Source organism: Mastigoproctus giganteus, chromosome 5 (assembly GCF_048544385.1).
Source record: "Mastigoproctus giganteus isolate SK-2022 chromosome 5, ASM4854438v1, whole genome shotgun sequence".
In the NCBI taxonomy this organism is placed as follows: Eukaryota; Metazoa; Arthropoda; class Arachnida; order Uropygi; family Thelyphonidae; genus Mastigoproctus; species Mastigoproctus giganteus.
Window position 1 is genome coordinate 43,347,196 of NC_143579.1, and position 16,119 is coordinate 43,363,314.

Genomic DNA, 16,119 nt, shown 5'->3' on the forward strand with positions numbered 1-16,119 from the left:
CTCAACTTTTCCAAATCCTGTTGCAGTAGCGTACCATCCTTACTGTCATTACAAACCTACCAACTGTCATATTGCCTGCAAACTTGAACATTAAGAATGATATACCTTCATCAGTATCATTGATAAATACAGAAAACAACAATGTGCCCAACACGGACCCCTGGGGAACTTCACTAATAAATTAATCCTTGAAGAGCAGTGTCTATTGATTACCACTCTGTCTTCTCCCAGTCAACCATCCTTTTATCCATTGTAGCAACTTGCCCTTAATGCCATACTGCTCCAACGTCTACAGTAGTCTTTCACATGAACAGTATCAAAAGCTTTCCTAAAATCCAAGTATATGATATCAAAATTATTTTTTACATCCAGTTCCTTTGTGACCACATCGTAGTATCCAATTAAATTGGTCAGACTAGACTTCCTCTTAACAAACTCATGTTTTGTCTTAGCTATAACTGCATTCTTGTCTAGATGATCTTGCAGTGCTTCTTTATCCAGTGACTCCATTATTTTCCCTGGAACAGAAGTTAAACTAACAGGTCTGTAATTACTCTTGTCACCTTTTGATCCCCCTTTGTGAATTGGGGATACGTTTGCACATCTCCAGTCCGTGGCAACCTCCCATGAGTCCAATGATGCCCTCCTAATCCTAGATAAAGGCCTGATTACTTCCTTTACTGTCTCCTTTAATATAACTCTAAAGATCCTATCCACCCCAGGTGTCTTCCTTATGTTTAACTTCAGCAATTTCTCCTCCACTTTGCTCTCAGTTATTGCAAAATAATTGAACTTCCTATTAGAGTTTGATAAGCTTCTGGTGTCCACTTTCCTACAGAATTCCTTATGTGTGAATGTAGATGCAAAATAGTCATACAGTTTGTCAGCTAACTGAGCAGAATCATCAACAATCGGACCGTCGATATCAAGTGGACCAATCTGTTTCATCCCCTTCCTTCTAGAGTTTACATAAGTAATGAAGTCTACTGTTTTTCTTTGCATCCTTTGGCAAAGATTTCTCATAATCTGCCTTTGCTTGCCTAACCTCCTTTGTGACTTGATTACAGACTATCTTACCTAATGGCAAAAACAATTTTTGATATTATTGAAATGAATTATCTTGTTTTGGAGCATTTCATGGCCTGTGACAGGGACTTTGGGCTTATTAAAAAAAGAAAGAGACTCATGAAAGCCATAATCCATCGCGAAAAGTGCAAGACCGAAAAAAACAGCAAGACTTGCATTTCTTCTGTTCAACTGGACACTATCTCTATTAAATAAATTTGTTTTTACCAATTATGGCACCTAAGAAAAAGTACCCAGTCAAGAAGCCCATTAACAATACAGCTGTTAAATTTACAAGAAACTTCCCCTATTTACCTTTCTGTTGGCAGATCAAACCTAAATTGGTAGTACCATCTGCTTGATTGAATCATGATTTACCACCCTTGTATTGATGACAATGATAATTAAAACAGCTAAAGATAGCAGAAGTCAGTTATGAAGAAAGGCAAAAATTTATCTTCTGTAAGTTAGCAGCTGATCTTCATAGTGGAGTAGTGGAGATACAGCATTGGCAGTGATAAGTTCTTTCAAGAACTAGAATTTTTGTTTTTAGTAGTGTAAAGTTTTATTGCCCCCAGTTTAGAAAAGGGCAACAGAATTTCATTCAGCCAAATCATCATTAGATCTGTTAAAATCATGAGATATAGAATGAACATTATTTTTATAAATTGAGCATGGCAACACTAAACTTATGAAAAGAAGTGTAATACAATAAACATTTTATGTTCTATTAAAATGAAGCACCCTTTTGAACACCAAATTTGGAGGGTTGGAGAGAGGGCTGGTCCATACATATTGGTATTACACATGAAAATATTTGTATATAATACTAGTACAACTATTATGTTCTGTTTTTCCCCAGCTAGACATTTCTAATGACAGCCTTTTGCGGAATATGATGAAATTGAGTAGATTCTTGGTGTATAATGAACTTCAGAAACTTACACAGCCAAAAGATGAACATTATGGAGATATTGAAAGGTAAATTTTATATGTATAAAATGTAAGCTACATTTAAAGTGAAAGACATAATTTGATGAATAGCTTTTATGGTTAATCTTGAGATATAGAATAATCATAACTTGAGATGTAGAATGAATCTATAAAGGTTTCATAGTGAATCACAAGTTTAAAAATTATAAATTATGTTTTCTGATATTTAAATATATGGAGTTATCTCTAGCCATTCTGATATTACACTGAAGTCTTTTAAAGATTTTACTATGTTCTTTATTGGCAAGTGTTAAAGAGGCATTAGCAGCACATTGATAATGTATAGTATTTAAAGGTAATTAGTTATGCCATTCAGAAAAATAATAAACAAGCATGAAAATTAAATTTTTTGTTAATTTTTTCTAAAACTAAGAATGTAATTTGTATTTATCAATTTTTTCTTGAACTGTTCTATGAAATATAAGTTAGCAGCTGGTTGAATTCTTATACTTTTTTATTTTTAATTACACAGCATTAATTGGATAGTGTAAAGTATTTAAATACTATTAAAGATTGAAATATAAATTCTTGCAGTGTTTTTATTGTAAGTAGATTACACTTTTTTTTTCATATGCTGGAAATTTAATTTCATAAACTTTTTGCTTTTCCCATTAGCATGTATAGAGGTCCTTTACAAGTTGGAGCATATTATTTTGCAACAAGGAATACCCTTAGTAAGTAGCTCAAGAATTTCAATTTTTAGGACTACTCCATTACATTCTGCTGTTAGTATCCATTTTTCAGGAAAAACAGTGTTAATTTTATATAAATTTCAGTTGATTTTCAAGAGTATTTGACATTTTCATATAATGTTGAATTAGTAACATTAGTGATATTTATTTTGCAGTACTACCAATGGGTCTTCTTCGCTATCCTATGTTTGATCCTTCACAACCCAGGTAAGTGTATTGTTGTATGAACTGTTTGAACAGTACTTCCCACAAACACTGAAATAAGTAGTATATTTTTTTAATATAAGTTTAGAAATTTTTTGCATTTCTTTATCAGTCAAATTCAAATAAAAGTATTCTTTTTCTTCAAAGTTTATGTAAGCTTTTCCTTTTTTTTTTGCACAGATAATTATCATTGGGGATGTTTATTACTTTGCATCTTTTTCAGCTATTTAAACTATGGAAAACTTGGAACTGTGATAAGTCATGAAATAACTCATGGATTTGACACTATAGGTAGGGATTTTTAACAGTAATATACATATTCAGCTAAATTAGTACTTGCTTGGTTATGACAAGTGTAATATTTCATGTGTCTGTTATTGACCATTTTTCTTGTTGTAAATCTTGCAGATAAATTTTCTCATAATGGTATCAATTAGAAATGAGAAATTTTAATAACCCAGAATTTAAACCATCAAATTAAAAAATAACAATAAGGTGACACCCCTAGCAGTTTTATGTTTCTAAATTTTATAATGTTTTGAGCTGTCGCACTGACATACACACTTTTATCATTGTAGATTTTTAAGAATGAATGGAAACTGAACTGCATATGATCCTCACAGGTTTTCATCTTTTCTGTATATATTACTAAAGATGAGCAATGACATTTAGAATTAGTGTATTAGTAGTGGAAAATGATGCAATTAAGCAAGCTTATACATCAGCCAAAAAAAAAAAAAAATGCTGTCCCCCTAGATTGGAGATGTGCAAATATCCTTCCTATTCACAAAGAGGGAATCAAAGGACAAAGTGAGTAATTACAGATCTATAAGCTTGACTTCTGTTCAAGGGAAAATAATGGAGTCAGTGGCTAAAGAAGTATTGCAGGATTATCTTGACAGGAATGGAGTTATAGGGAAATCACAGTTGGATTTGTTTAGAGAAATCTTGTCTAACCAATCTGATTAGCAATTCAGATACTGCATGAAATCATCCAATCTGATTTGATGCAATAACAAAGCAACTGGATGTATGTGATGTCAAAAAAATAATTTTGACATTTACATTTCATAAAGGCTTGATACTGTGTCTACATGAAAGACTGCTATAAAAATTGGAGCAGTATGGCATTAGGGGCAAGTTACTGCTATGGATAAAGGGATGGTAGAGTAGCAAAAGACAGATGGTGGTTATAAGTTACCACTGCTCTTCTTGGACTAATGTTATTAGTGGAGTCCTCCCTCAAGGTCCAGTGCTGGGCCCAGTGTTGTTTTCAATATTTATTAATGATACTGATGAGGGCACATAAAGCTTATTGTCTAAGTTTGCAAATGATTACAAAGGTTGGCAGGCAGATTAACACATTGACTACCAAGGCTTATTTGGGTAAACTGGTCTCCAACGCCAATTTGAGTTAGGCATGTTAAATTATTCAAAACCCAAATTGTAATATATATTCATCACCAAAACTCATAAAAAAAGCTTTTGTTGTAAAAAAAAGCCTCGGGAATTATCTCGTAGTTGGCGTATGTAATAGAAAATTCTTCGCGGCTACGAGTATATTCGTAGCAAATATGTGCAACTGATGGACACTTTTTGGTTGAACCCGTAACTTGACAGAAAAGTTACATTTGAATCTTTGATTGGAGAAAAAATTCTAAATGTTCAAAGAAGATTAGGTCCGAACATAAAATTCATTATTTAGAATTTCAGTTGGGTATACTACAAACTGAAAAAAAACCACGCTCAACTAAGCCGTGTCGAGTATGTACGAGAAATAAAAAACGCCGCAGAACACGCTATTACTGTTTAGTGCGCTAAGAGAAGCTAGATCTTTGCGTGAATAAATTCTGTTTTCTGACACCGTGGTTGATTTTTCATTGTTATCCCAGAAGCAAACTGTCCATCAGTTGCACATACTTGCTACGAATATACTTGCAGCTGCGCCTGAAAGGCAAGTCATACCAGTCCAAGTTAACTCATAGCTGGCGTCCTGGGCGGGCCAGATCGCCAAATACAAATTAACTCGTAGTCAGCATTCAACATGTTAATGACAGAATCAAGGTATGTTGCTGCAGCAAGATATAGAAAACTTAGGCACATGGGCCGAGAAGTGGCAAATGAGATTTAACGTTGATAAATGCATGGTACTGCATGTGGGCAGCAGCAATATCATACAATAATAACACATCAATTAGGTAATACCACTAGCAAGGCAGCAGAGAATGAAAGAGATTCTAGAAGTAATTATACAGTCATATCTGAAATTCTCTGAGCAGTGCAGCCAGGCTACTGGGACAGCTCATGGGGTTTTGTTAATGATATATAGGGATTTTACCAGTGGTGACAAGTAGGTGATTATCCCACTGGCAATGGTTAGGCTGCACCTTGAGTATTGCATACAGGTCTGGAAGCCTCATTTTAAAAAGGATGTGGATCTATTGGAATGGGTTCAGAGAACAGCAACCAGATTAATCAAGGACATAAAAGGGTACTTTTACCACAAAAGACTTTAGTTCTGCAAACTGCAGTACTTGAAAACCAGGCATTACAAGGAGACCTGATTGAAGTATTTACGGCTCTAAATGGATTGAGTGACCTAAATATTGATAGCATCCTTTCTCTTTCTAAGCCGTGCATAAGGGGATATAAATTGCAAAAGGATGGCTGCAGGATAGATGTGCAAAAATTTGCTTTCAGCCAGAGTAACTGATTGCTAGAATTTGGTGTTGCGGAAGTGGATAGATAGTTTGAATAAATTTAAGGAAGAATTAGGCAAATTATTGGGGAGGGGGGAGGAATGGCCAGATCAGGTGGACAGCATTTTTTTTTTTTTTTTTTTTTTTTTTTCTGGCTGATGTATAAGCTTGCTTAATTGCATCATTTGCCACTACTAATACATTAATTCTAAATGTGGACAGCATTTTTGGTATGACTTGCCTTTCAGATGCAGCTACGAGTATATTCAAAAATCAAAAACTTTTTGTCACCTATCAGTTAATGCTTTTATTTTTATGTCAGTTTTAATAAAATACTGTAGTGTCTCTGTAATATTAATAGTGGACTTATTACTTTGTATATGTATTGCATTTTTGCACTTCTAATTACAAATGGGATATTAGTGATGAAAATGGTTTATATGGAATGATGCTTTTCTCCTTTGTAGGATTGCAGTATGATAAAGCTGGAAATGCAAAGAAATTATGGCCAGATGACCCAGATGCTGAAGTTCGATTCTGGAATAGAGCCAGATGTTTTGTGGATCAGTATGCCAGATATCCTGTTGATTTGGTTGGAGAGAATGTAATGAATCTTAATTTTTGTGCTTAATTTAATTTTTTAAGTGCATTAAAATATATATTAAATAATTTTACTGTGGGGAAAGCCTCGTTAATTTGAAACTGAAGGGGTAGAAATTTTATAATTTCCAGTTGAAAGAGATTGAACAGTCTGATATTTCATTTGGATGGAAAAATTTTAAATTTTATATATGGTATCAGTTATTGTATATGTTGAATTTTTAATAGATAAACCAAAATTTAAACTATTCTTGAATGGAATTTTGAGTTATAGATAAGTAAGCAATGTGACTGATGAGTGACATTGGATGATATTCTTAAACAGCATTGATGAAGAGTACAAGTCGCAATATAAAAATTTGCAGATTATGTGAAGATTGGGAAAGTGGTTAATGACCAGCACCAAACAGCATTCCTTCAGGATGACCTGTATAGATTTCATTTATGATCAAATTAAGTGGCAGATATGTTTTAGTGCCAAAAAATGCAATGTTGTACACATGAAAAATAACAACACCAAAATAACTTATATACTTGGCGAAGTTGAATTAAAAATGGTAAAGGAAGGAAGGGATTCAGGAGTTAAGATCCAGACAGACTGATTATTCATGGTATTAGTTTCCTCAGTGCAGCTGACAAAATATGTCATCAAAAAGTAAAAGCAAAATGGATCGAAAAAACATTATTAATAAATTACAGTAAAGTCTAAACCAAGGTTTCATAGTTTCAGAAAATGTACAAAAATAATTATATTGCCACTATAGTTTCTGGTACTTTTTTTTAACAAAAAAATATTACATAGTTCATTCATTACTAATTTCTTTATATTTAATGCTACTAAATTGATGATACATTAAATAATGTCCTTTATGGTCGAATTCTCAATATAGGTCTTAATGATGGTATTTTACTATTGTATATATTACCTAAACCATTTTTCCATGAAAATTTAAGTTTCTGACTTGATTCTGCTATGTTAATATTTTAGGTTGATGGTGAAAAAACTCTCCATGAAAACATTGCTGATAATGGAGGACTTCATCAAGCTTTCAGGGTAAGATTGAAAGTTTACTAGGAGCTTTTGGTTAGGATTTACTTAAAGATAGTTTATTTATTATTTTATTATTATTATTAATATCAATTTATTTTCCGAAGAAATGTCCCTTTACAGCTATGCAGCTAGAGGACGTGAGTTACATACAGAGATAAAACATAAAATATAGACAAATACGTTGTATACAGAACCAGATACAATATACGGCCTTAAACAGCCACTGGTGAAGATACAAAAACATAAAGTTACAACAAATACAAAAACATAAAGTTACAACAAATAAAAGTGCATACGGATACATCGGAGCGTGGATAGTGCAGCATCACAGAGAGTCCACCTAGAACATGACTAAGGAATACATGTCTGCAAGAATGGAAGCTCTGTATGTTCTGTCCTTGCAAAGTTTCTCAACGTCTATGGCTAATCTATTAAATATCTGGAAGGAGTTGTGTGGAAACATGTTGTCCAGGGAGGACATGCTACGCAGCTTTGATCTGTATGGGGAGGTGTTGGACTGGCATCTTCTCCTGTCGGACGGTCTGGCGATGATATCCCAAATATCGGGTGACTTCAGTTTTCTGGATAGAAGCTGAGAGAAGGTAAGAAGGTTCCTAGAGATGATGAGATACCTCCAAGGAAGCGTATTAAGATTGGTGACCAGAACAGATTTTGAGATTGTAGGTGTTAGCCCGGCAACCCTATTTAGCCATTTCAAGATCCAGAATTCCAGGGAGAGGAACCTGGCTTGGTATGATGAGGGTGCTGAGGACCATATAGTCGAGGCATATAATGGAATTGGGAATATGCAACGAAGAATGTATTTGATGATAAGGTCCGGGTTATGGAAGTTTGAGATCTCTTGTTTTACTGCCCATAAAGCCGAATATGTTTTCGTTCGAGTGGCATTAAAGTGAGGCAAGAAGGTGAGGTCTTTGTCCCAGATGATACCCAAATCTTTATGTTGGGTGACTTTATTAACTGGAGAGTTCGCTATAATGATGTTCACATCGTTGGTATTTTTCTTCTTGGTGATAGAGAGTTGTGCAGTTTTCTCTTTATTAATGGATAGTCCAATCGCATGAAGGTAGTTTTCCAGTTCATGTAGCTGTCGGTTAGAGCTCACGGTAATAGACTGGAGAGACTTGGGGCATTTTGTGATGATGAAGAACTTAATATCATCTGCGTAGGTGGTAAAATTAGTACAATTTGATAGGAAGGGTTCTAAAGATGTGGCGAAGAGGGCGGCAGAGAGAACGCCCCCTTGTGGGAGCCCTCTGGAGAAGAGAATGTTATTACACTTATCTTAAACTAAGATTCTGAAATAAATATGAACACAGAATTATACTCTTTTATATTTACACAAACTTCTTTTATGAATGTCAGCAAAATATAATATGTTCAAGAAAAGAATAAAGTATATCACAACTAACCTTTATTAGTAAAATAATAAGAGAAGTTTACCTCAATATAGTGCATAGAACACTTCCGTATGATACCCTCCAGAAATTAAAACGGAAAAAACGAAAAAATCGACAACTTACCGGTACATTAGAGTAAAATATAAATAATTAAATAATCAATTTAAAACAATTAAAAATCAAATTAACGCAATTAAAAGAATCTAACGAAAATATTCAAAACGATTTTCCTTCCTGAAGCTGACAATTCTTTTCGACTGTATGTCGTGATCACAGGAATGAAAATTACCGAATCGGGTTAAACCTGATACTTAAATAGAGATTAATTATCTTTGCACATGCGCGTAAAGGTCCACGCATCGGAGATCAAATATGGCCGCCGAACATTAACCGAATTTTTGTGTAATTTAATTTCAACGGTTTCTGCAATTAATAGTCGCGTATAATTACGTTGAACGTTAAGTATTTTGGCTTCATTAAATAAAAAAGTATGTTTTTCGTTAATGGCATGAAAGGCTAATTCTGACGCTGCTGAGCGAGAAGCACGAACTGAGGCTTCATGTTGATTTACACGAATATTAAGAGAAAATCGGGTCGAACCCTGATAAGACTAGTCGCAATCACCGCAAGAAATGTATACCAGATCATTAATTTGTGTTGCGAACGCTGAAAGAACCGAGCGATTGTTCGGTATAGTGTGTAACTTCTGTATTGGCCTAGCTACAATTTTAAATTCGGTATCTTTAAAGAATCTGTTAAGCTGTTTGTGCCACTGTTCAACATATGGGACAGAAATAAAGTATTTTTTGATGTTACTATTGTTGATTGGTGTAGTATTTTGTATCCTATCCTTAGCTTGTATCCTAATTCGGTTTATTGTGGTAATGGAATAACCCCTGTTTAAGAATCTGCTAGTTAATATTTGTATTTCTGAGTCTAAAGCAGATTCCGTTGTTGAATATTTATAGGCATTAAGAAATTGATTAAAGATAATCGATCTTTTGTAGGTGAACGGGTGATAGCTATTATAATGTAGAAGCATACCGGTGTTTGTGGGTTTTCGATAGATGCTAAATTGTATTTTATTCGAGTCCCGGGTAAGCGTGAAATTTAGAAAGTTTAATGACTTAGTATCTGTATCCTCCCTTTCCAATGTAAATTTGAGTCTAGAATGAATATTATTAAACGAATGTAAAATGTCTTGGATAGTATTACTATCGGTAATAACTAGAACATCATCTAAATACCTCCCATAGTATGTGATACGAGTTCGAAAAGGTGTCAAATGTATCTGCTCAATCGTTGAGAGATAGATCTCTGATGTTAAGCCACTCAGGCTCAAACCCATTGGTAATCCAAAAATTTGTTTGTATACCTTGTCTCAAAAGGTGATGTAGTTAGCCTCAACTAACAGTTTAATTAAGTGAAAAATTTCCTTAATAGGTAGCTTTGTATAATTAATCGGTGTCGAGTTTTTATTTAACATATCCCAAATAATATCTAATGTGTATTCAACGTTTACATTCATATATAATGAGGTAACATCTAGTGAGAATAAATTGTCATTGTCGCCGAGTCTACAGTCTTTAAGCTTATTAAATAATGTATCGTAGTTCTTAATCCCAAATTGTATTACTTGTCTAAAGGGTTTTATAATGTTATATATATGTGTGGCTAAGGATGAAAATGCCGAGTTCCTGTAGGAAACAATAGGTCGAATAGGAAACCCAGTCTTGTGTAATTTTACCTGACTGAAAAGTGCAGGAATATTGTATGTTCTGGACTTCAATTCCTTTAACTGAACCATAGTAATGTAGTCGGTTTTTCGATACGTGGCTAACGTTTTATTGTATTGATTGACCAAATTGGTAAACAGTGCCGGGTCTACTTCACGATAAGTGGAGGTATCTGACACAACTGAATCTAATTTATTAATATAATCATGTTTATCAAGTATTACCACTGTATCTCCTTTATCTGCCCTCTGTATAATAATGTCCTTATTTCCCCGAAGTTCTCGTAAAGCTGAACTGTCATGTGTATTCAATTTAGGAAGTCTCGTTTCTTTTATGTTATTCACTACTTGGTTAACTTGTTGAATAAATACATCTTTTTGTGGAACATTACGAAGTCCAAATTCAATATCAATTATGCATTGTTTTTTAGGCAGTTTTCGAGGTGGTAGATTATAATTTAGTCCTTTTGGATAAAAGCGAAATCTGGTCCTGTGATAATGTACACGAGGAAAGATTTGTAACCTGTTGATATGTCGGTTCGTTGGATAACTGGCAAGGGGGTGTTCGTGAACTAGCTGACATATTCTGTGGTAACACGTTGTGTGTCTGTGGGGGTGATGTCACCCAACTCGTATGAACTTGGTCGTAAGCCAGCGACAATGTGTTAGAATTCGCATGAACGTGTCTTGACCTATCCGATAATGTTTGTAACTTATTAACGTGTCTGTTTTTTATTTCTGAGGCCTGTGCTTCCCTTCGTAAATCTATGGAGGTCTTCAATACTGACCAATCGTTCGGATGTAGATAATTTTTTAATTTATCGCGAAGCTTCCTAACCTGAGAAAGGTATTTTTGTTTATTCGAATATCGAAATTTTAAGGCAAGCTTAACAATATTACACGATGTCGCCAGTGTTAGTTGTTTTATGCCTGAAATTTTTTGATTTAAATTCACCCTGGCAAACTTCGGAACGATGTTGTTTTGAAGGCAATACTTTAGAAAAGAAATATGGTAACTTTGGGCCGAGTACCTTAGTGTAGATTTAATGTAATTTTGTACCAAGCCATTCAAAAAATATCCCATAGTTGTGTGTATCGATTGTTTACTGCTGGAGAGACAGGAAGTGAATGAAATAGTCAAAAAGAGTTTAAAAATTAATTAGATAGTATGAATCAGAGCTGTACTACTCAATATGTTCTACGTTGATAATAATATTAGTAAAATAATAAGAGAAGTTTACCTCAATATAGTGCGTAGAACACTTCCGTATGATACCCTCCAGAAATTAAAACGGAAAAAACGACAACTTACCGGTACATTAGAGTAAAATATAAATAATTAAATAATCAATTTAACACAATTCAAATCAATTCAAAACAATTAAAAATCAAATTAACGCAATTAAAAGAATCTAACGAAAATATTCAAAATGATTTTCCTTCCTGAAGCTGACAATATTTTTCGACCGTATGTCGTGATCACAGGAATGAAAATTACCGAATCGGGTTAAACCTGATACTTAAATAGAGATTATTTGTCTTCGCACATGCGCGTCGGAGATCAAATATGGCCGCCGAACATTAACCGAATTTTTGTGTAATTTAATTTCAACGGTTTCTGCAATTAATAGTCGCGTATAATTACGTTGAATGTTAAGTATTTTGGCTTCATTAAATAAAAAAGTATGTTTTTCGTTAATGGCACGAAAGGCTAATTCTGACGCTGCTGAACGAGAAGCACGAACTGAGGCTTCAGCTTCAGGGAGGAAAATCGTTTTGAATATTTTCGTTAGATTCTTTTAATTGCATTAATTTGATTTTGAATTGTTTTTAAATTGATTTGAATTGTGTTAAATTGATTATTTAATTATTTATATTTTACTCTAATGTACCGGTAAGTTGTCGTTTTTTCTGTTTTAATTTCTGGAGGGTATCATACAGAAGTGTTCTACGCACTATATTGAGGTAAACTTCTCTTATTATTTTACTAATATTATTATCAACGTAGAACATATTGAGTAGTACAGCTCTGATTCATACTATATAACTAACCTTTATGAAAATCTCCAGCTTCATTTTCTGCTTACACTAAATCTTATGTATACCCACAAAACACTGCTCTGTATTGAAATAGAAAGAAATGATTTTCAAAATCATACCAAAGTACACAATGCTTGCTGAGACAACTTGTTTCCTTTGCAACATGTACTTTTGAGTCTTTTGGATTTGTAAACTAATATACCAAAAGATAAATGATTGAATATAATTACTCATATATTAAAAAATGATGGAAAAAAGGACTTCATCCAATTCTTCCCCCACTTTGTAAAGAACCATAAGGCACTTCCACCACCCAGTACAACCAAGGGATATAGCATTTCAATAACCTCTAAACCTGCAAAAGGGCTGAGTTGAAAGGCTGTAGTCCATTGCTGTGCTGTGCAAGACAACACAGTACATATTTTACTCAGTGAAGACTGAAGATAAAATTTCTTTTTTGGCAGAAATTTTCTAAAGATCACCTCCATATGGTATCCTCTAATGAAAATTAATCAGAACCGGAACTATCAGAATGGATAATTCATGAAAAATATAAATTAAATTAAATTAAATGGATAAAATATACAAAAAATTTAAAAATATAACCTAGTATAGAAATGGAACTAGACATTTCAAGGTAAGATACAACAGGAAAAATACTACTGAATATCAAATTTCCTATAGAAAAGTCCCGTTGGAATGAGAGGGGAGAACAAACTTTGGAAAAGAAGAAAATTGACACTGGCCCGAACACTGCCTACTGAAGCTGGCAGTAATCCACTGAAAGATTCAACTAAAGATAAAAAAAAAAAAACTTTTTCTTGAAGGAAATTTACTGAAAATGTCTCTAGAATGAGTAATAGACACACTTGAGGTTACTATACCAGCAAGGAGTCAGTCTTGCCTCCACTGTGGCATGACCACAAAGTCTTAGGAAACCTCAAAAAGTGCAAAAAAAAAAAAAAAAAGAAAAAAAAAGTGAATGAAAGGAAAATTCCTACATAGTAAAACAGGAAATGAGCAAAGTGGTAGAAAGTGGACATTTCCAGAAGGAATGTCCTCAGTTGGTTGGTAGGTTCATGACTTTCCAGGTCACATAGAAACCCTGAGAAATACAATATTTCCAGAAATACCAATGAACTGTCATAATTGGTCAAATATAGCTAAAATGGTCAAGTGCAGATGCACTCTCTTGCTTGACTTTGAGTGGACTGCAATTCAAGCTTGTATGACTGCTAAATACAGTTAATGATTGTATTCATTTTTAAAATGTAAATTCTCCTGAGCTGGTGGCCATGCCAGAGTATAATGTTTATAATAATAATTGGATAAGCAAACTTCTGCACTGACAGAATTTAGCTATCACACGAAGAGACAGGAGGGGAATGCTCTTCTAAGATGTTTTTTTTCTTTTTTTTTTTATGAAAACCCCAAACATGAAAGGTATTAGAAATTATAGTACTTAATGCATGTATGGTGTACTTGGCGCATCATGGCCTTAGTTGCCCTTGCACCATAAAAACCAAAATCAAATTAAATCAAATCAAACCATATATGTGTTGTGGGTTGAAAAGACAGAAGATACTTGTTGACATTAGACTTGATTTTCTGTAGATTGTAATTTTAAGGAAATACATGTGAAAGAAGATTGTTCCAGAAAACAAAAGTAGAAGAGATGAATAAGGAAGATGAAAAGTTGATTCTGTGAGTTTGGAGTTGGAGAGTGAATGGATGCTAACTGCTGGGGAATTACAGATACCAATTCAGAAGCACAGTGCCCATGGAAGTATCTATATAAAAAGCATACATCAGAAACAGAACATCTATGAGACAGAGTAGAGAGACTCTGTGAGAGATGGGTCATTAATTAACCTGGCTCACTGCCTTTTGATTGGAGTCAAAAAGCCTGAGTAAGGTTTTAGGAACACTACCCAGATGTGTGAACAATGCATGGTTGGATGGATTTGAGATTTGTACAGAGTCGTCATTGAGAAGAAAACTAATGCCAAGAGTGAAAAAGAAAACAGCATTTTTGATGCAGAGGAAATCAGGGTGAGTTCTAATAGAGATATATAATTTTGAAATCTGAATGTCATTTAAGATGAGCACAGCAGCAACAATAGAACACAACACAGCACTGTGTTGCACATAAAAATATTTCAAACTGCTCAAGCAAAGAGAACAGTTATGCAGGAATTATGTTCTACCCATGTAGCACTGCTCTGCATTGAAATAGAAAGAAATTATTTTTGTAGTCATTATATAAGAAATATCATATAAGGAATGATATTTGGAAGCAGTGTTATGTGAGTTGATTTTAATTCCTGCATGTTTGTTCCCTTTCAAACAATTTTGAAACCTTATAGTTACAAATTATTAATAAAACTAAATGTGATTTTGAAAATTCCAGGAATAGAAACTTGTCTCTTGCTCTTTGATGGTTTTTCTCTAGGATAAAAATTCATGGAACCTCCATGGCAGAAATTTTTTTTTTTTTTTTTTGAAAATATGTCTTGAGTATCAGTATTAGATGTAATATAAAAAGTTCTTGGAATTACTATTTTCTTTTTGGAACACTTTGTGAAACCTTACAGCAATGAGCAAAGCTCAGATGCTGTCCATTATGTACTTCAAAAGCAATCCTTTACAGTTCTTTAACAATGCCCCACACACACACACACACACACACACACACACACACACACACACACACACACACACACACACACACACACACACACACACACTATTTCATGATTTATACGAATATTAGAAAAAAGCCTCAAATGGAGGGACACATAATATAAAAGTTTTTGCAAAACTCTTTGCATATTCTAATATTTTATGAAAATGAACTTTGCTTCTGTGGCTAAATTTAACTTGTGGGCATTTAAATGTAATGTTAGCCGCCTGTTTAAACCATCAATCTCTCTCTCTCCCCCCCATCAAATTTTTTTGTTGGTTTTGCAAGATGCTGAATGTACATTTTGTGCATTCATTATCACTTATACCCACCCTGTCTTTTTAAAAAGGCTTTAAACTAGTCAGAAAGTCTTGCTCTAGCATAAACTCATTCCCACAAACTTGGTTTTTAAAATATAAAGTTGAAGGTCAACACAAGGGTTATACAAATCGCTTTTTAACACAGCACACCCTCAATTTTGAACAGAATTTAAGAAAGCACTAATGAAGAGTCCTATCTGCTGTTGAGTCTACCTTTTCTCTTCTGTCAGCTATGTGCCTTTGAAGAGTCATCAGAATTTATAAAATAAAACTGAAAAAAAAAAAAAAAAATTCAAATTTAAATTCATGATTAAAATACTGTATTTATAAAGTAGAATTCTGTCCACTATTGGGGGTCTCATCTCATTAGGAGCCAAACAAAAAGAACATATCAGTAATTCCAAGACCCCACAATTACAGCCTCTTTTTTTTTTTTTACGATAACTTATTTAGCATTAAATGGATGTTTGTTTGTTTGTTTGTTATTTGGTTTTTAGGAGCATTAGCAACTAAGGCCATATTGCTCCGGGATATGCGGTGGTCATTCCCTGACCTTTCCGCATCCTCTGTATTTGGTGGTGACGGGATCGAACCCCGGTCTAATCAAGAAGCGTGT

The 16,119-nt window shown here is 33.9% G+C and overlaps 1 protein-coding gene across 2 annotated transcripts in view; it reads left to right on the forward strand.

Moving 5' to 3' along the window:
* LOC150085335 (neprilysin-1-like) overlaps positions 1-16,119 on the forward strand; it is a 103,108-nt gene that overhangs the window by 73,168 nt on the left and 13,821 nt on the right. For both annotated transcript variants that reach the window (XM_090373160.1, XM_090373161.1), the window contains 6 exons: positions 1,928-2,046; positions 2,674-2,732; positions 2,906-2,957; positions 3,178-3,245; positions 6,121-6,257; positions 7,242-7,307. In XM_090373160.1, coding sequence (XP_090229286.1) covers positions 1,928-2,046; positions 2,674-2,732; positions 2,906-2,957; positions 3,178-3,245; positions 6,121-6,257; positions 7,242-7,307 — 501 coding nt within the window. The remainder of the gene's footprint in view (positions 1-1,927; positions 2,047-2,673; positions 2,733-2,905; positions 2,958-3,177; positions 3,246-6,120; positions 6,258-7,241; positions 7,308-16,119) is intronic.